At 45.3% G+C, this 22173-nt stretch overlaps 1 protein-coding gene across 21 annotated transcripts in view; it reads right to left on the bottom strand.

Moving 5' to 3' along the window:
• CAMK2B (calcium/calmodulin dependent protein kinase II beta) overlaps positions 1–22173 on the bottom strand; it is a 1630344-nt gene that overhangs the window by 1411492 nt on the left and 196679 nt on the right. For all 21 annotated transcript variants that reach the window (XM_069618980.1, XM_069618981.1, XM_069618979.1 and 18 more), the window contains exon 2: positions 12069–12163. In XM_069618980.1, the coding sequence (XP_069475081.1) occupies positions 12069–12163 (95 nt within the window). The remainder of the gene's footprint in view (positions 1–12068; positions 12164–22173) is intronic.

The raw sequence follows: 22173 nt of genomic DNA, 5'->3' as shown, positions 1-22173 counted from the left end.
TTGTTGCAACAACACCGGTACAAGGATTTTGTTGCTGGCCTTCTGGTCGAAAGCAAAATCTTCATTACGTCATCCAGAAGATCCCAATCCTTGTATCTCAACCTCTCAGAAACCATGCGTGAAGGTTGAGTGTCTTGACCTCTGGATGGAGAACCCAACCTTCCTCTTGCGAGAGAAGATCCTCTCTTTGCGGAAGACGTATTGGAGGGCAGATGGACATGTCCAGAAGGTCCGGGTACCACGTCCTCCTGACCCAATCCGGGGCAATTAGGATCATGGTTTTCCTAAACTTTCTCAACCTCCTGATTACTTGAGGAATCACGGGGACTGGAGGAAACGTGTACAGAAGTGGAAACATCCAGTCCACCACAAACACGTCTCCTAGAGCTCCTCTCGGAGGAAATTCCCTTGAGCAGTACTGTTGGCACTTCCGGTTTACTGTGGTCGCGAACAGATCTACTTGAGTGGTTCCCCAAAGGGTGAAGATTTCCAGAAGGACTTCCTGAGCTAGCTCCCATTCGTGGGAGACTGTGTTCTGCCTGCTCAGAGCATCTGCCACCATGTTCTGCTCTCTGGCTAAGTGAACTGCTGATAGAGAGATTCCTTCTCGTATTGCCCAGAACCAGAGCTGCATTGCCTCTCTGCACAGTGGTAGTGACCCTACGCCTCCTTTCCTATTGAGGTAGTACATGGCCATCGTGTTGTCTGTCATTATCAGGACATTCTTTCCCTGTACAGAGGGCAGGAAGGCCTTCAGCGCTAGTCTGATTGCCCTCAGCTTCAATAGGTTCATGTGTAGTTTGGACTCCGATGGAGACCAACGACTGCTGATTGTCAGATCGTTGGTATGGGCTCCCCACCCCATGAGTGAGGCGTCCGTTACTACTGTTATCTTCCTGGCCATGGTTGCCAAAAATATTCTCCCTTGAGGATGTTGTTGTTGCAAGCCCACCATAGTAGATCCTGAGCAACTGCGCTGTGGACTTGCAGAACACCCAACATACTCCCCGAGAACTGGGACCACTGAGTTCTGAGGGCCCATTGAAGGGATCTCATTCTCAATCTGGCCTCTGGCACCAGAAACATAAAGGATGCCATGAGGCCGAGCAACCTTAGAAAATCGAAGGCCGGCAGATGCCGGGCATTCTTGAACTTTGTTACCATCTGCAGAATGTGGAGAGCTCTCACCTCGGGAGGCGTGGCTTTGCCTGAGGAAGTATCCAAAACTGCTCTGATAAACTGGAGCTTTTGGGGTGGTATCATGTGAGACTTCTTGGAATTGAGGGAGAAGCTCAGTTTGTGAAGGAAGTGACAGGTGATCGACAGATATTCCTGAGCTTGTTCGGGAGAACTCGCTCTGACTAACCAATCGTCCAGGTAGGGGTAGACCTGAATCCCCCCTCTCCTGAGATTGGCTGCCACAACCGTCATCAGTTTGGTGAAAACCCTCGGGGCAGAGGTCAGCCCGAATGGCAGAACTCGAAACTGAAAGTGAGAACCGCCAACCACGAACCTCAGGTACTTTCATGCTTGGGATGGATTGGCACATGAAAGTAAGCATCCTGAAGGTCCAATGATACCAACCAGTCTTGGAGTTGGAGAGCCTGAAGGATCTGAGAAAGGGTTACCATCTTGAACTTCTCCTTCCTGAGGAGCTGGTTCAAGTTTCTTAAGTCCAAGATGGGTCTCAATCCTCTGTCCTTCTTTGGAATGAGAAAGTAGGGGGAGTACCAACCCTTGTTCCTCTCCGCTACAGGTACCTGTTCTATTGCATCTTTCTCTAGCAGGGTTAAAATCTCCTGCAACAGGAGCAGATCTGGAATTTTGACAGAGCTGGTTCCAGGTGGATGGTCCTGAGGCCTTTTTAGGAAGGAAAGGCAGTAACCTTGAGCTACTGTCTCCAGTGCCCAAGCATCTGAAGTAATGCCCGCCATTCTTTCAGATGCTGAGAGATTCTGAATCCCACCAGGGTTTTGTGTGATAAGGCCTAAGAGTGATTTGGAGGAGGATGCAGGAGCGGCAGGGGGCAAAGATGCCATTCCTGAGGCTGGTTTTGCACTTTTTCCTCGTCCACCACGAGCAACATTTCTCTTGCCACTTTGAATGGCCTGTCCTCTTCATCTACCAAAAGAGGAGTAGTACGGAAAAGAACAACCTCACCAGGAAGATGAGCCCGAATAAGGTTTCTGAGGCTGCCGCATAGAGGCCCTAAGAGATTTAGCCACCGCTTTTGAGGTCTGTAGTTTTTCTAAGCTTTCATCAGCTTTACTACCAAACAGCCTCAAGCCATCAAAAGGCATGTTGAGAAGTCTGGCCTGCACATCTGGTGCAAACCCCGACTTCCGCAACAATGCAAATCTGAGTAGCACTGTGCTTGCAGCCATGGATCTGCTGATACTATCAGCAGTATCCAGTCCAGACCGGAGACATTCCCCCATTATCTCCTTTCCGTCTTTGACAATATTCAGGAAGCCTTCCCTTTCCTTGCCTTCTGGAATATGTTCAGCCGCCGCCGAAATGCAGTCCCACAGGGTATGGGTGAACCTGGCCAGGGTACAGGTGACATTAGTTGACTTGAGAGCCATGCTACCCGAAGTAAAAACCTTAAGTGCCCAAGCATCCGCCTTCATATCCTCACTATCCGGGGGGATAGATGGATATGCTGGCCGTCTTGAGGAAGTTGAAGCCTGACTAACAAGACTTTCTGGAGTTGGATGCCTGCTTAAATAATCAGGATCAGAACTAGAAGTTCTATGCTTCTTAGGAAAATTACTGTTAACTGCAGAAATTGGATTAGGAACTTCCCAGTTTTTTTCTACTGTTCTTTGAAGTGCCCAATGGAAGGGGAGTACTGGTTCCTTCTGGGGTCCCTGATCAAGTATGTCAGTCATATCATCCTGATCAAAAGTGGGTGAGGCTCTACCCCAGCCCATTTATTCCACCACTCCATTCATTAAACTCCTGTACCCTAAATCTGCATGTTCTGCAGGGTCAGGTTTTGCAAACTCCAGCTCAGGTGATGCATCAATGCCACTAGCAGATTGAAGGGTATCACACAGGCCTCTCATTTTCAATTTTGGATCGATTAATTCTTCTGGGACCTCTCTAGTACCATATTGTACTCCAAAAGGAGAAACCTCTTCTTCTTCAGAGCCACTTTCTTCAAAAATAGAAGACAAAGAAGTCTGACTTAGATAAAGGAGTAAATCTCCTTTCCTGTTCATGAGTTTGGGTCGAAGGAATCGAAGGAACCTTCGATGGTATCAAAGGAGTCTTCAAGGACACCGATGATGTCTTTGACAAAGGGGTCGAAAACGCTTTTGTCTTTGATGCCAAAGCCGTCGGCGCTGATGGCATCGACGAAGTCGTCGAGGTTTTCAACGACTTTTGTTTTTTATATGGTGTCGGAGAAACACTCGATTCTCGAGGAATCTTCAACTATCTGATGTCGACTCGAGTCTTACGAGTTTCACCCATACTACTGGGTTTTACCACAGTAGTTCCTGACTTCCCTGTGTCGTCCAACGGAGCGACCGGGGTCTGGCTCTTTTGAGGCTTCTTTGAGGCCGCATTCTCAAAGACCTCCATCATCTTCCTTCTAAATTCTTCCCATTTTCTTGGGGAATCGACTTAGTCGGGCATCGTTCCAATTCGGTGGATGTATCGGAGGATCAAGAGGGAGATCTATGTCTCCTCCTAACCTTTTTTGAAGAGGAAGATGAAGATTGTCTCGATCTACTGTGAGATCGAGATCTCTTAGAATGTTTACGACGATCCGATTCTTTCGAATCGCTCGACTTCCTATGTCTTTTTGACGAGGCCCTCGAGGAGGCCTTGGGAGCTTCCCACCCCACCGCCAGTTTACCTTTCCTCTCACGAAGGGCCTTTTCTGTGATCGACTGACAGGAGCCACAGTCACCGGTTTGATGGTCTGAACCTAGGGACCAAAGACAAACGCGGTGAGGATCTTTAATCGACATCTTCGATCCGCAGTCAGTACATTTTTTTAACCCCATCTTGCGAGTAGAAGGGGTGGAAGAAGACAACATTTTTAGAAGAAAATTTCGAAGCGCGCCGTTCTCGAGAGCGAGGCAATCGGAAAACGTAACTGAAGCCAATGGGCGGGGCACAAGCTATTTATACTGATGGTGACGTCGACACGGTACGGAGCCCGTCAAGGGACATCGACGCCATGACCTCGTGCACAGCGCCCTCTGCTGAGAAAATGTTTTTGCAAAGCTGGGAGGATACGAATATCATAAAATGAGGAATATGTGGGAGGGCACAATCCATTTGAAACATAGGTTCATGTTGACAGCTGTCACTCTACCCAGCCAAGCAATTTCCTGTTTATTCCATCTATCTAAGTCTTCCGTGAAGTCCTGTAGTAGTTTAGGGTGGTCGATTTTGAACACCTCCTAAGGAGATGATGTCATATATTCCATCTGCTAAATATTCAATTAAGCCCTTTTCCCATTTTAGGAGATTGGCCATACTCAGTCTGGTGTGGTATAGCTATGCTCAGACCACGTGTTTTTTTAAAATTTGTTGTGAAGCCTGATATATGTTCAAATTCCTTGAGTTCCTGGATCATAGCTTAGAACATCTGTTAGTGTCAATAAGGTGTCATCAGAATATTGCAATATTTTATAATCCCCTCCTCCCACTTCAACCCCTCTAACGTCTGATTACCCCAGATCTTCCTAGCCAGGGGCCCCATTTATAACGTGAATAGGAGTGGAAAAGGGGGCAAGTCTGATGGGTCGATCGGATAATTGGGATTGGGCCTTAACTTGACCTTATTACAGGTTTCCTGGTAATTGGCCATCACCATCTTTAGAAATGTTGGTACAAAGTTATATACCTCCAGAGTCAAATGCTTTAGTAGAATTGAGGGCTATCACTCCGATCCCCAGAACCTGCCCTCATAGCAATTTCAATCAGGTCCAGCACTCTCCCAATATTGTTGAATGTGGTTATAATCATTATAAACCCCATCTGATCTGGCCCCACTAAGGATGGCATTATTTTCGTTAATCTGGAGGAAAGTATTTTTTAGTACATTTCGGTATCTATGTTCATTGGTGTGATGGGTCTGTAGGATGTAAGTTAGAAGGATCCTGTGTCCCTCGGAACATGCCCATAAAACTTCCAGGGAGGCCTGATTTGGGGCAAGAGTCTTAGTACAGTCCCCTGAAATCTGCAGGGGAGGTTAAGGAATGGAAATATGATTTTCAAGACTTGCAGGGTATAGAAGACTTTTTTTTTACAACAGCACCCACCTGTGGGACCACTGTGACTGAACAGGACTACAAGATTTCTTTAAATAAAATGTATAGATGGCTCCTAACCAATTGTGGCAGCAAGGGGGTAAAAGGCCAGGAGGCAAAACATGTACCATCCACCATGATCTCCGTTTTAGTGGGTTTCATCTTTGAACTGTTACATTGCAGACACCTATGGATGGCCAAAAAAGGCATTCTAAAAAAATACTACTCCAATACTGCAATATATCAGCCAAATTACTGCCCAAATCGTTTACCGTTACCGCCACTCAGTCCTGTGGGTTTACAAAGGATTACGAGTGGTGGTAGGGCCGAGTAATTCCCCATTTCTGGAGTTCATAAGACTGCATAGTGATTTTCATGTATTTACTGCAAGTGGAAATTCCACCACAGTAAATCCGCCGATTTTATGGAGGAAAAGTGGAGGATTTACCTGCAGCTTTTTGCATGTGGTGCAGCCTCCTTTTTCCCCACAAACTCAGAATTCAATGGTGTGGTAAAAACAGTGTTGATTCTGTTACCACCCAAAAAAGTGTTGGTAACGGGATAGCTACAATTGTTTTACTGTAGCGCAAAACTCGTAATTAGGCCCATAGATTTTAACCAACTATGTAATTCAAATCAGAATTTTGCTGACAACACTGTATAACTGGCCATTTCCTGACCACCTACGCAATCTATAGAATCTATAGAATATAGAGGGGCAACTGGGTAAAGGACTGTGATGAGGAAGTGTAGGACTCAGTGTACTAAGATTACTGCTAAGTAAATCAGAGCATTATCCCTTAATCACTCTTTCTTGTGCCAGCCTTTAAAATATGAGGAGCTACAATGTAAACGCCTTTGAACAAACAAATGCTTTCAATCCTAGATACTGCAGTATGTCCGTTTATAGTTACCAATAACAAAAGTATCAAATAGTAGCTAAGTAAGCTAAGTACAGCAGATCTAAATTCCTTACAGGAAGACTCTGAAAAATGGATTCTTGGGTAACAAAAATGTCATTTCCAGTGCTGCAGTCCTCCAGATCTTCGAAACGGAAATGTCCCTGACTTCTGCCCATGAAACAGCCAAACTTCAGAAAACGTACCCGCTTTATAACAGGGACGTCATTTCATCAAAATGCCAGGGGTAGCGGAAGTGACACCACACAACCCTGGACATCTGATGAGATCTCAGGAAGTGATGTCATTTTACCCCACCACAAAGAGACATCACGGGAAGCGATGGAACATGGCCTTTCACCCCTTGACAAAACAGGAAGTGGCATCACATAGCACTGTTACCAAGTACACTACGAAAAATATAGTTACACTATCACTAAAATGTGATATAAATTTCATACAAGAATGAATCACCATATGTATTGTTAATATCAGTATGCATAGGCCCATATTACCAAATAACTATGAATACAATCAGACGTCCAAGGTCCATTAAAAAAAAGGGGTTGCAAGGGAGACCACAGGGGTAGCAATGGAGACCTCAGGTGTCGCATGTGCGACCCCTGGCAACCCACAGGCAGTATAGTATGTATTGTTGGTTTCATGTATGATTCTGATGATGCCGATGCAACGATTTGCTCTGATGAGGATTCAAATAACTCCAAAGAGGATGATTAATGATTATCAGATCATATGGAATTCATTTTAAAATCAGTTTTCTTCACTAAATACACATTTTGTATGAAATCTGAATATTGATAGATGTATTGAAAATATTTGTATGGGTGGGTTTTACCTCTTTTCAGACCAGACAGGTCCATACATATGAGTGAGAAGGGAGCACTAGAAATTAGGAACAACTGTGCCTGATTGCTTGTTTCCTTATAATACCCTGCTGCGTGTGTCTCTTAGCACAGTGCCCCACATCTTTTATATAAATAACATATGGAGGCACAATTTAATGGTCATACTTACTTACATTGCTTTTTAGGCTCACTTACGTACAGGCACTCAATTAGCAGCCTTACACCCAATAGGCCCCCTCGTGGTTCAGACAGAGTCACGTGACTTGGGAAGAGTCTACTTAAAGTTATCTCTAACCTGGCAGCCATCACTGAAACCAGCACAGCCGCCAGGATACTCCAACATGAGCCCCTTCAGGTAAGATGGTTGCGCAGGCTTCCTTGCCCCCTTGCTCACCCACTGCCCCGTGAGTGCTTTCCCACGGCACGCTAGCCTAGTCAGATTGATAGGGTTAGTCTGGCCCTTCACATTCTTGGTCCTTTAATACACCGGCAACCTAGATGGAGCCTAATTTACAGGTTCCCCACTTCGCCGCCGTAACTATTCATATGCTAATTATCACTGACTGTGCACAGCGTTACCCACCTATGCCTTTCACCAACACAGTTCACCAGCGCTATTCTTGCGAACACCGAGTTAGTCAGTGTTCCTATGCTGCCTACCTAAATGGGCCACGTCCTCCAGTGCACTACTCGTCGCCCATACCTACAGGGCTCAGCGGGCCCGTGCCCTTATCTCGGCACTAGGAAATTGACACAGATCCAAATGTGTCCTTACCGACTTGCATCCTCTTCATTACCTTCTCACAAGGCCAAATGGTTATATTGCCACGAGTGCATGGCATGTCGCTTTATACCAAGCCCATTTTTCCCCTCTTACAAGGGTCTCCCCCACAGACTCGTTCTTGGTTATCTGGGTTTACACCCACCCCGCACACTGATGGGGGCTGCACTCCCACCACTGTGCTCCCCCATGCCACACAGCCTCTCAGGTCGTCGAGACACCTTCACCTCACCACCCCTTGGCCAAGACTCAGGTGCCAGTTTGGGCTATTAATTCTTATTTCACTCCACCTTATCCTTGTGACCACGGCCCACCGGCCTCCCCACTTGCCCACTCACTCCACTCTTGGGACCACCTGTCATGTGCATCCTCCTCACAACTTACCTGGACTTACCTGCTTCATCCTCCTCCTCCTCCTCCTTTTCCTTAGGCCTCCACCCAGCTCTTTCCGTGGAGTATCCACCCTACCAGTGTATGGGGCTCCTCCCAGAACTCAACATAGGAATCATCATCAGCTCAACTATATTTTACTCATTAAGAATTTAACCCATGCCTTACTTACACCACCAGGTCACTCCCATCCAGGGGTTTCCATTCCGCATATCTAATGATTGTCCTTCTTCTCCCTCTTCCCACCTTTTCTCTCCCTTCATGTTTTATTTGACATGACCGAACTACGTCAAATTTGTATTTCTCATTTAACATTACTGCCTGTAACCCTAATGTAATTCATCTTGCTACCATGTGTGTTCTTAATGAACTTCATGTACACAATTCACTCACCATGCAATGTCCCAATGTCTCAATTTTCCTTGTTTCTTACAACAACACCGCGTTTGGGCACAACACATTTGGGTGACACACTGATAAATTGATTGTAATGAATGTCAATGCCTAGCCTTGAAAATGACCCCTTTGGGTCAAAACACGTGTTGGCTACAGTAATAAAACACATGTTACAATTCTCAAAATCAGGTTTTATTTGCACTATTAGAGAGAACATACTCTCATCTATTTTTCAATACCTGACGCAACTGTGCAGGGTCTCCAACCCTACAGGTCCGTTCTATTATGTTATGCTGATTCAAGGGGATGTTTCTAAGACACATGAATTGGTTCAGACACAGTGGACACAGGTTTGAGGGACTTTGATCATCTCAGGTACACATTGGCCATTATTGTAGGGAGTATGAAGGAGCCAGGTCTGAGACAATTTGATTGGTTCAGTCAAATTGCACAACATTACACTGTGTGAAAGGACTGAGTCTGAGATACAGTAACTGATTTGGACACACTGATCTTTAATGTACCCTGTCTGAAGGGAACGGGTCTGAAGGACACTGGGCCTCATTACGACCCTGGTGGTACGGGGTAAACGGTGCCGTAAAAGGTGCCGGCGCCGTTTACCCCGTACCGCCTCATTACGAGGTCCCCTCGCGGGACCCAGGAAGCAACGCCTGGTCAAACCAGGCGTGCTTACCGGGTCCCGCGTGGGGAAGAGGGAGCAAACAACTGGCCAACTCGTAATGGCCCGTTGTTTGCTCCCTCTCCCATTCCCATTCAGCCCTATGGGGGCTGAAATGGGAATGGGGAAGGACCGGGTCCGGGTCCTTGGAGGGAGGAATTACCGGGCCTTCCGAACTTGGAATGGCCCGGTAATTCCTCATTCTGAGGACCCGGACGCGATTTCGGCGGCAGCCATGCCGCCAATAGCGGCATGGCTACCGCTGAGGTCGTAATGAGGCCCACTGAATTGGACACAAGGGTACCATTTTATGCCGTGAAGTTGCTGGGTCTGGGACATATTGTTGGGTTCAAATACAGTGGCACGTATTGCCTACTAAGTATGCTGAGACACACTGATAGGTTCAGGTACTGATTGGGCATCATTGTATGCTGTGTGAAGGAGCCAGGTCTAAGATATGTTGATTGGTTGAGGCGCACCTGGGTATTAGTATAGGCTATGCTGAGGAACCACATCTGAGACACATTGGGCCTCATTACGACCCAGGCGGTAGATTGATAACGGTGCCGGTAGAGATGCCAGCGCCGTTATAACTCTACCGCCTCGTTAAGAGTTCTGCTCGAGGGTGCCGGACTGCACGTGTTGTCTGGCCAGACGTGCATAACAGCACCCGCGAGCAGACCAGGATGCTAACAACGGACTCGTCATTAACGGGTCCGTTGTTAGCATCCTCCCCATTCCCAGTGAGACCTATGGGGGCCTATGGGGGATGTACCGGGTCCGGGTCCCGAAAATGGAAATTACCGGGCCCGCAAAAGTCGGAATGTTGCCAGTATTATTGGCTGAATGGATGTGTCACAGACACACTGGCATTCATGTATGCTGCAATAAAGGGCTGGATCTGGGACATACGTATTTGTTTGGACACATTGGGCATTACTGTACACTTTTTGAAGGTGGCATGTCTCAGATACATTGGGCCTCATTACACGGAAGGCGGTAATGGTTAACGGCCACCGTTAATGGTAACGGTGACAGTTAACCATTACCGCCTTACTACGAGGTCCCTTAGCGGGTTGGTGCTTTAACGCCTGCTTTTTGCAGGTGTTAAAAACCAACCCGCTAAGGGACCTCGGAGCTAATTACGGCACCGCAAAATTGCGGTGCCGTAATTAGCGCCTTCCCCATTCCCATAGAGCCCTATGGGGCAGAAATGGGAATGGGGAAGGGCAATGGCGGAAGGGGGATTTACCGCCCCACCAACCTTGGAATGGGGCGGTAAATCCCCTTTCCGCCAAGGCGGTGCCGGTATTTTACCGGCATGAGCCATGGCGCTAGTAGCGCCATGGCTCACCGCCTTCCTTGTAATGAGGCCCCTTGATTGTTTTGAGTTCACTTTTGGCCAGACGTGTAGATTGTGTAAGGGGGCAGCTTTGAGGCACACTGATTTATTCGGAATCTGTTGACACTACTGTATGCTATCTGAAAGTGCTGGGCCTGAGACATATTTAAATGGTTACATTGGGCAGTATTGCACGCCTTGGGAAAGGGATGTATCTGAAACACACTAATTGGTTCAGGTACTCATTACTGTAGACTATAGGCTATGTAAAGGAACCAGGTCTGAGGTAGTGATTGGCTTGACACATTGAGCATTGTTATACATAGTGTGAAAGGGCTGGGTCTCAGACACATTGGGCCTCATTACGACCCAGGCGGAGGACCATGGTGCTATTAGCACCATGGTCCATGCCGGTGTCCGCCATGGCGGAATGGGGAATTACCACCCCATTCCGAGGTTGGCGGGGTGGTAATTCCCCATGCCACCATGGCCCTTCCCCATTCCCATTTTTGCCCCATAGGGCTCAATGGGAATGGGGAAGGCGCTAAGTACGATGCCGCAAATTGCGGCACCGTACTTAGCACCAAGGTCCCGCAAAGGGACCTCGTAATTAGGCGCTAATAGGTTAACGGCGCTGCAGCCTTTTACGGCGCTGTTAACCCATTAGCGCCTGGGTCGTAATGAGGCCCATTGGGCCTCATTACGAGGAAGACGGTTGGGGTTAATGGGGCCAGTAGAGCTGCCGGCACTGTTAACCACCTACTGCCTCATTACGAGGTCTCCTCGTGGGACCCGCTAAGGACGCCTGGTATTACCAGGCGTCCTTAGCGGGTCCCGCGAGCAGACCAGGATGAAAACAACGGGCCGTCATTAACGGGCCTGTTGTTTGCATCCTCCCCATTCCCATTGAGCCCTATGGGGGCTCGAATGGGGATGTAAGGGTCTGGCTTCCTGGAATGGGGAAATACAGGGCCCTCCAAGGTCGGAATGGCCCGGTATTTCCCCATTCCAGGAACCCAGACCCGGTACCTGGAATAGAGGTAGCCATGCCGCAAATTACGGCATGGCTACCTTCTTCCTCGTAATGAGGCCCATTGACTTGTTCAGGCACACTGTGCATTATTGTAGGCTATGTGAAGGAGCCAGATCCTGAGACACAATCATTGCTTCAAGTGAACACTGGCTATTATCATAGCCAGTATGAAAAGGCTGGGTCTGAGATACAATGATAAGTTTGAAACATTTGGCGATATTGTATGCTTTGTAAAGAGGATGGGTCATATACATATAGATTTGGAAAGATTGGGAATTATGTTATTCTAGTGGTACACTTGCATTGCACATTACTGTACTTTGTGTGAAGGGTTGATTCTGAGGTACACTCATTAGTTTGGACGCATCTAGCATTATTGTACAATACTTGCTAAACCATAGCAGGTTCCTACCTCTGGCAGAAAGCTTCTTTGTGTTGATGATTTTGGCTGCATACTCGTGTCCAGTGCAAAGTTTCACACAGCGTCGCACCACAGAAAAAGCACCCCTGAGAAATAAAGCATAGTTTGTTACATCAAGTCATCAACAACCGCGTTATCTGATCTAGAAACAGGAAGAAAGTAATATAATGTTCAACATAAGATCAGGGATGATGTAAGGTCCCACTGACTACTGGCAACGACAACAATTGCGTACTACTACTAATAAGTAGTATATGAATCTTCACAAAAACATCTGCTACTAACCTTTACTACAATGTGTAGCTAAATGTATCACTGCTTTTGCCCTTATGGGCCCATGTTTTTTAAGGCCTTTTGTTGAATTACAGGCTTTCATTTTTTAGATGTTTGTCCATATATTAATTAAAGTATACATTTTGGATTCATTTTCTGCAATTTGTGACACTATCTCTTGGCTAGTATTTGCTAAACCTAGCTTTTTGCTGCAACTCGCAGCTACCCCCAATGCTTCTCTGAATAGGGGTAGCCCCTGACTCTCTTTTGTTCCCTATATGTAACATACCCTCACTAGTCAGGCCCCCCTTTAAAAAAAAAAGAGGGTCCCTTTTGCCCTTCGGTCTTTTGTATCAGCTGCACAGTGCATCAACTTGTCCCACAAAAGAAACTGCCTCATCACAAGTTTGGCAGTAACTCTTACATGCAGCGGTAACGCTATTACTGCCGCATTTAAGGGTTCGCCAAATCACGGGTTTGGCAGGATTTACGCACAGCTCTGAGCTGGGGGCAAATCCGCCATGATTTTGCCGATTTTCAGCACTATTTCCATATGGGGAATTCCCGAATGGGCCCAATGGGGACTTACCGTTCTACCAAACCCGTGATCGGTACTAATAGCACTGGGGGTTTGGTGGTAACACTAATAGCCCCCGCGGTATTACCACCGGGGATACCACCCAACTCATGATTGTTAAGGGCAACAGTCCAGGTACCCAAAGTTACCTGCCCCAATTCACATGGGTATGTCCCTAGTTGTGAGTCAACTGTTCCTAAAAGTAGACATATAAAATGTATTTTGTGGCACTTTGGCACAAAAAGGATATCAGCATGATTTCGACTGTGCTCTTCAGGGCCTGTGCAAGGCATGGGTCACGGGTGTTGCTGCCTAGTGCCTTGCTCTCCAGGGGGCCCGTTAACCTCCAAAACGGTGATTAATATGATAAGCGTCACAAAAAGCCCTCCTCCAGCACTGGCACTCTATTATGAATGGCAGAATGTCTCCGCAAATTAGCATTAATACTTGGGTGCTAAGTGCTCATGAGGCCTTTTACATCTGAAAGTCCCCTCACGTTTGCACTTCGCTAGTAGAGTCTGTATCGTTTTTCAAGACAATTAACAGTAAAAAAATAACCCCTTTGTCCCTTTTTAAATTGTGTAATTTTCTTCGTTGCATTATATTACTTGTATATTTCCATTTCTTGTAAGTGATATAAGCGACAAAAACATTGTCAGGGTTAACAACGTTTTTTACTCCAACTAATCAGGCTTCCTAACATATTGCAGGACTGATATACTTATACAAACACATTCCAGTACTAGAATTTGTGGGGAATGTGTTGGATAGTGCGAGGAAAAACATTGTTCGCCCGAGGAATTTTAATACAGGTGATAATATAATGTTTACCATTGTCACCAACCAGAGCCGAGAACATACGTAATCAGTCCAATTCCTAAATTACAGAGTATGCTCAAATCCCAGATCACCACTTAACTAAAAGTACGAGACAGTTGGGAAATAATTTTCTCTCAGTTTCTTATCTACCATAATGTTGCGTCAGTATAAGTGATTCAGTTTATAGTGTTAGCTTTTCAAAAAAGCCCAACTCATGTTTTTAATAAGCATAGTATTCCTTCATTTATAACAATAAAAATGACCACATAGGCACATCACACAGTTTTTTTGTCTTGCGTTATTACATTTTTGTAATTTTACCTTCCCATGATGCACTAGAGTATCAATCACTAATGTCACTCTGTGTGACATTTTGTAGACTGTCACTCCTGGGAAATGTCAGTGCAAATCCAAATGTGGGATGTCTTTTGCCATGCAGGACCGCGCAAACCCTACAACCGGCCCTGGTGCTCATTGTATATCTGAGTGCATCCTCTCTTCTTAGAAGGATGCTCTTGGAGGTACTGTACTCCTTTGTCAGACATCAATGCTCATAGTATGACAAAGGCCAAGCAGAGCAGAAAGCAAAAAACATACAGTACTCTTTGCAGAACCCTGACTTAACTGATGTCTTCCTGAACAGAAAAGCTCATGAAAAGTAGCATCAGGTGACATGACCACACCTGAAGTTTGCTCTACACACCCACGTTAGGGGAGGGATCTTGTTCTTCGAACATCCGCAGGCCGGCAGCTCACCACACACATGGTGCTGGTTATGCTTTAGCAGTCAGGCCACACAGCACTCTGACTTTCATCCCAGCCTTCCAGCTACAAGAAGATTGCCTTTCTGAATGTAAGGATCTATGTACCTGTTTACTCCTAAAGTGGGCTATAGAAAATCCCATGTAATTAAATGATTTTTCAAAGTTTAATTCTCCAAAACGTCCCCATGGACATACAAGAAGGAATACTCATCACCCTTGGCCTCCATGTCTGACATCTTGGAGAATAGCAACACCCAGCTCAGCGCACTTAACCACAACTTCAGTGATAACACCAACGCCCATGCACCACTGAAACGTCAACTCAACAAACACACCTTGGTACAAACAGGAACTCATTAACATTAACAGCTAGCATGCAGAAAAGAAAAGATATGGAGAAAAATACCACCAACAAGTAGAAATGAATCACCATAAGAACCCTCTAATTAGCAAGCTGATCCATCATGAGAACAGCCAAACAACAAAAGCAAACTATTACACAGCAGCTATCATGGAAGTATCCAACAAGAGCAGAACCATCGTATCAGTCATGAAGCACTGCATCAATTTTTTGCCAAACACTACAATACCACAATCCATGACAAATGTGACACCACCAACATTTTCATATAAAAGAGAGAGAAGATAAGGCAACCGCTCAGTGCTTAAAGTGGGCCGGGGCCTGCCGGGGCCGGGCCCCGGCAGTCTCCAAAAAGTGGGACTGAGCCGGGGCCCTGCCGGGGCCCCTGTCCAACCGCAACATTGGCAGAATGCATTATCCCGTCGCGGCCGCAGCCGCGACGGGAGATGCGCCTGCCATGAAGTCAGGTGAGCCGACAGAAGTGGCAGCCAGCCACAGACGCTGTGACTGGCTGCCACTTCTGTCAGTCATAGTAACTGCCTTTGGTGACCCCTCGCGCGAGAGGTCACCAGAGGCAGTTACTGTCCCTTTGTTTCCCCAGGTCGCCGAGGCGTCTTTAACCCTCGGCGAACCTGGGGATTCCTCGACGTTTATAAAAGATGGCTTTGAAAGTACACATTTCAAGCCATCTTTTATAAAGCTTTGTCGACGGACAATTTTGTCCGTAGTCAAAGCTTTATAAAAGATGGCTTGAATTGTGTACTTTCAAAGCCATCTTTTATAAACCCGAAATCTTTAAAAAAAAAAGATGGCCTGAAAACTAGGCAAACCGTAGGGTATGCACACAAATATATTTTAATGTTATATATTTGTGTGCGTACCTTACTATGGTGTGTGTACTGTGCAAGCCATCTTTTATAAACGTAGAAATGTTACATATCTCTATGTTTAGAAAAGATGGCTTGCATAGTACACAAAGCATAGTAAGGTACGCACACAAATATATAACATTTATATATATTTGTGTGTATACCCTACGATTTGCGTACTTTTTAGGCCACGCCCCTCCCACAAGCCACGCCCCCAAATGAGGGCCCCCCCTCGATTTCTTACCCCACTTAAAGCCCTGCAACCGCTCCAAACACACCACATACATCCCACCCATTCCAGCCTGCAACATCAAAGCATAAAATAAGCAGTGTTGCATAGTAATTATTTATGCAATTCTGTAGGTTTGCTAATTAAATTAAAAATTGTGTAGCAAAGCTAGCTATTTAAGCTACCCTGTTCAAAGAAAGCCCAGCTCACCCTGCATTCCTCTCATTCCCTCGGGGGATCTTTTCACTCTCTTTTCTTTTTTCAATGCAAGTTCAACAGGGTTAATGGAGGGAGAGTGCAGCAGTAATCATCTCCTCCACTCTTAAGTGCCAAAGGAGTGCTAGGTAGAATTTGTTTTCCTTTTTCAAATAATTGCAAACCAGAAGTAATTGATATAATACTTTTATTAAGTTAACTATATCCTGTCTGACTAGTATATGTTAACTGTTTTTTAAAAGACAGTCACGCAATTCCATTCCTAAAAATGTAAGCTCTTACATAATGCATAATTACAGTATTGCTACTATGAAACATGGCATTGTCTCCATGTTTTACAGTAAATTTAGGTTTTTGTATCTAAAAGTCATAGGGCCTCATTCTGAGTATGGCGGTAGGGGGTTAACGGCACCAGTAAGGATGCCGGTGCCGTTAACCGCTTATAGCACCATGGCTGCCTCTAGCTAATAGCACCATGGCTGCCTCCAAACTCGTAATGACCCCCATAGTGTCAACTATATTTAATTTTGTTGGGAAAGATGCATCATATTGATGAGTGAACACTTTTAAAATGTACATGATTCGACAACCAAATGCTTTTCATTGCAAACCTAGTTCTGGTACATGCTGGTTGCATACATCTGTGAAACCTGTGATCAACCCATTCTATTTGATCACCCTGTTCCTTTATACCAGCTACCTTGAAAGATAGATGTACGCAAACTACAATATTACACCTAGTTTGCCCAGTTCACTGTCTGCTACACCATCCACTCTGCTTAGTCTCTACTTTCTTTCCTCTTACATAATGAATGTACACAGATAACTAGATGTTTACGCAAAGTAGTGATTAATATTTGCATTCAGTCTGCACATCTACAGATCTACTGCAATACCATACACTGCAATTAGCCGCGAGAGCTTGCTTTGCTCTATGATTATGATTGCATTCATACAGGTGCAAATATCACCTGTGGGAGAGAGCTGGCCAAATGGTTTTCAGAACCTTTTTATCATATGTATTTATTTGTGTGCCCATTCATACAGCTAACTTTTTACATTTTACAGACACTCGTCCAGGGCTGGCAAAGTCTACTTACCCAGTCGCATAGTCGAATATATTTTATGCAGGGGGAGTACCATTTACTGGGGATGTTTGAAATTTTTATTGAGCATTAAGTTGGTTGGCAGTAAACATCAAATACAAGTTTCCTGTGCATGGCTGGCCTCTGCATGGCAGCAGTATGCCCAAAAAAGTGGATTTGTGGTGACATGCACCATTTTACAGAAAGCGCATTTATATTTCTTTCATCCGTTGCCATGATCAAGTGCATTCTCTTAGGTCGAGTAGGTAAGCTAAATAACTCAACCTGCAGGTCTAGTGGAATTTTAAAGAATTTGCATTGATGACATGAAAAGTATTAGTACAATATTGCTAATCAAATTGGTATCTTTGCTAATCAAGAACATTTTAATTAGCAAACTCTGCTAATCAATTTCTGGAAACTAATTTATGCCTTGAACATACCAAGAAATCAAGCTGGACCGAATTTAAGACAAATGCTCCGGAGGATCTGATTAACACACTTGCAGCCCTAAAACCTACCAGCTAAAAAGACACTACTCGCCCCTCTTCCGTTGCGAAGTTCATCAAAGGTGAAGTTCTCACCCCACTTCTCATCAACACATCAATCAAACAAGGCACCTTCCCAAATGCTGAAAATGGCACAAACCTCCCCCGCTGAAGAAACCCAGACCCAACCAGGATGAACTGGTCAAGTATCGCCTATCACGCATCTACCCTTCCCCGGCAAAATTATTGAGAAGGCCGTCAAAAATAAATTGCACAAAAGGATCAAGCAGCACAATATACTACAGGACTACCAACCTGGTTTCCGACCACAATGCAGCACAGAGACCACCACTACCACCAGGTTATCAATGATGCTCTACACATCCTGGACGTGGGGTACTCAAGCTTACTCATTCTCCACAACCTCTCTGGTGCTTTTAACACCACTGGCCATGAGGTCCTGCTCAACATCTTCGCCAAGCAGGTGGGCTTTGATCAAAGAGTCATACAGTGGTTCACCTTATGCCTCACCAACAGAGATCAATTTTCCAGGTGGGCCACAACAGATCCCAGCACCAACTAGAGCCTGAAGAGTTCTTCAAGGCTTCAACCTGTGCCCAATCATGTTCAACTTCTACATGGAACCTCTGGGGGATCTCCTCACCAACACCGACTTCAAGATACATCACTAGATAGATGGCACATACATGTACCTAAAGATCAATTGCATCAATGAAATTCACGCGCTATCTGTCCCTCATCCAAGCCTGGATTTCAAGCACTTACATGAAGCACCACCCTACATAGACCAAACTCACACGTCTCCCATGGAATATGCTTCATTGAGGTTCAAAGTTATCACCCCGACAATTCTTCATGCCTTTGTGTCATGCCTTTGTGTCTGTTTGATCCTTTGGCAGTGTAGGCATCAAATCCTTGACTTCATCGCCCACCTGGTGAACAAATAGGAGCTGTGCATACTTGTACAAATATTTGTCTTGCTGTGACTCTAGATAATTCTCAAATTTACAAATCCAGAGTTCCTACTTGTATCCCATAGTTTGATTATCTGACATCTGAATGGATGGAGTGGATCCAGCCCATTGACGTTCAATTGTTTACTGTGTTTAACATTGAAAAGGCTTGTGTGGACAAATGTGCAGAAGCCAGGTACCGTAGTAGCAGAATTATCTGGTTATAGGAGCACCAAAATGATCAAGAGGAGAAATCAAGACAGGCTGTATCACTTGCAGATGCATAAGCATCCCTTGACTGTTTGCTTGACATAGGCCATCATATGAGACTGTGCGAAGAATGTGCTACAGAGTATGTTGCACAATGGACTGCCTCTGCTGAGTACATGCGCTATAAAATCCTTTCAAGGTTAGTGGGAGACAACTTCATTCTAAGATGGTCGACATGATTGCAGCAAACATAAAAGAGTGTGAGATGGACCCCGAGTCCATCTCAAGATGGCTGGCAGGGCCAAGACCAAATCGCACAAGAATTCAGCAAAGGGAGGCTGCCGGGAACTCGATTGTGCGAACCAGCGCCTGCCAATCCTGGTGCTAATCTTCGATTGCTATGCACTCGAAACATAGCAAATAGGGGATCTCTGCTGCCCCCAAGCTCCACTGAAGTATTGAAGCCAGGCCATAGACAGGTAACCAAAAGAAGGCTGAGGCCGCATAGAGGAGTGGGCACATGTACAGTAGACCGCACAATGGCAAGCAGTAGTCCCAGCAGCAAACAAACCAGGTGGGATGGATGTCGCCACTGTAGATCGCCAGAGGATACGAGAACCACACAGGTTCTACCAGCACTCGTCACCAGACGTCATGTCCCCATATCCTCCACACATCTGTTGGCTCTGTCCCCCGGTGCTAGAAGTGCTACCTAAATTAACCACCTCCCACTTAGGTTTATCTGTCCACTTTACTCCTGTTGAACCACAGTTATTTTGTGTGTGACTTTGTTAACCTGTCCCTCTGCGCCACTACGGAAGCAACATGTTTTTAAGCATGAAATTGTGGATCAAAAATAATCAGCCTTAATGTGAGTAAGTGCATGTGGATAAATAATTTCCCATGCAAAATTTGGGTCAGCATTGCAAAATGCATTACAGGACAAACTCTATTTCCATTTGCTCATGGAAAGTGCAAGTTGACCTGATTACAGGCCTTGCAAACTAGACCTGCAGGGCAAGTTCCTTAGTTTACATACTCGACCTATGAGAAATGCACCCGCCCCATGGTAACAGGTGAAAAAATATTTACCAGTGCTGTCTGTAAAAAGGTGCATGTCACCATGAGCACACTTCATATTTGGTGCAATGTTGCCACCCAAAAGGCCAGCCATGCACAGTGAAACGTATTTGCAATTTATTGCAAACAGATTTTGTTTGCAGTAAATGTCAAATAAAAATTTCAAACATCCCATACTCTCCAGCAAGGTCGAGTGCCATGCAAATGGTACACGCACTTCATAAAATCTACTTGCCAATGTGAGTGGGCTATTACATTCTACAAGCCCTGCCTTAACTGTATGTATGTAAAATAAAATGAAAAATATAAATAGTATTCAAAAACAATAGCTATATAAGTATATGTGTTGCTGTTCAAATCCTTAAATATGCTGGGATGGGACAGGGCCAAGGTTTGCTTCTACTTTGTGAATCCCCAAACTTCATGTAAGTTTGACCTTGTTTCCCTCTTTTACATTACCTATCCTGTGGCACTGCCTTTAACTCTCATGTTCTGCATATACAAATATGGTGTTATATGTGTTGCAACTCATTCACCTATTACCTTCCGGTCGCATGAGCAAAAAGAGGAGGGTTGCTGGGATGCAGCTCTAGAGGCAGCTCTACCCCAATAATAACACTCAACGAGGCAGAAACACACCTGGGATTGATGATGGTACTCTTGCTCAGAAAAGATCTGCCTGATATTTCAGGCTCGGGTACCTTTATAGGTGGGTTCACACTGGTACAAAAATTGATATTCTCCTCTACTATGACACAGAGAGGTAAAACATCATCCGAGTCCTCCTAAGTGTGTTACAGTTGGTAAAGAGTTTTTCACATTTTTGTTTAAAATGTAGCTCACGCAGAGCGTTGTAAAGTGAAACCAAGTGATTTGGCAGTAGGCTATTGGTGAGGTGTGAAGCCATCAAGGTGCATGCTGTTTAGCCACCCTTGGCATCCTGCTAGATGGGTGACCAAATAGAAGAAATTCCATGTTTATGGGACTGAGCTTCAAGTATGTACTTGTCATGCATTCTCCACCCTTTCAGTCAAAAGCGGCGAGCCCTGCCATGACATTTTGCCTGGGTGATCATACAGATCTACTGCAGAGACAGCTCAACTAATCATCATCTAGAACTGACTACCGGATCTAGGGAGGCCTGGCAAAAGATCACTCTCTATGTGGTGATCATGTATGGCTATCGAGAGTATTTGCTACCAAGCACTGTAGATTCCCTCCTGAGTCTGGATGAATGGAAAGAATTTCTAATATAACTGCCTGTGTGAGTTCACGGCACAATGGCCAGACACATGGCATCGTGTTTTGGAAGGGTTGCGCAGGAGAAACAGGTTTCTGGAGAAGCTGCCCGGGTAAGGGACCACACCATCCATTCAGTTCCTTTTATGGTCTACAGTGAAAATACATGCTTTCTGGTGTCTTCAGTCTCTTCCTGACTTGGAGGAAAAATGTTGGCTTTCCTTAATCATGCTCTTTTGGAGTCAAAAGCTATCTATCACCTGTGTAGAGGCATAGACAGGTGTGGCATAAGGGGACAGGTCTGCTCTCTTTTCCCCAGGGCCCAACGGACATGGAGGAGAGGAAATACGTGTGGTGGTTTAAGAGGGTGCTGTCTATAAAGTACATCAGCACTGCACAGAGTGTGCAGATAGACTGACACATTTGAAAGCGTTAGACACAATCTCGTAGGAAACAGCACACAGTACACAAGGGAAATAAACCCCCAAGGCCACCATCAACCCCATTGCTCTTTTTTAGCTGAGTTGTCCCTATTAGACAAAATAAAACTGCATTTTCTTTTCCAGTGTCTTCCATGGATGGAAATGGAGCATGGATACATGACTAAATACCCATCTTGTTGTGCAATACATACTTTCTGTGATTGTAGGATATTAGATGTTCCTTATACAATGTAAGCTTGTGCACAGGATCTGCACATGCATATTAGGAGCTCTTTCACACACAGCACCCTTTACAGTAAAGGGAAACACCATGGGGATCTGCAGAAAGCCCCTGTTGCTAAAATCAAATGCACCCCCGGAATACATCAGACCATCCCAAACTCGGACTTAAGCAGATGGCTCTACCTAAGCAACTGTTGAAATGACTTTTAATTACTTTATTTGCGAATTTGCAATGTTATGCAAGGTA

The sequence above is a fragment of the Ambystoma mexicanum genome, chromosome 10 (assembly GCF_040938575.1).
Source record: "Ambystoma mexicanum isolate Mex_15411 chromosome 10, UKY_AmexF1_1, whole genome shotgun sequence".
Taxonomy (NCBI): Eukaryota; Metazoa; Chordata; class Amphibia; order Caudata; family Ambystomatidae; genus Ambystoma; species Ambystoma mexicanum.
Note: the sequence above shows the minus strand (reverse complement) of the source record. Positions and strands in the feature narration are given on the sequence as shown.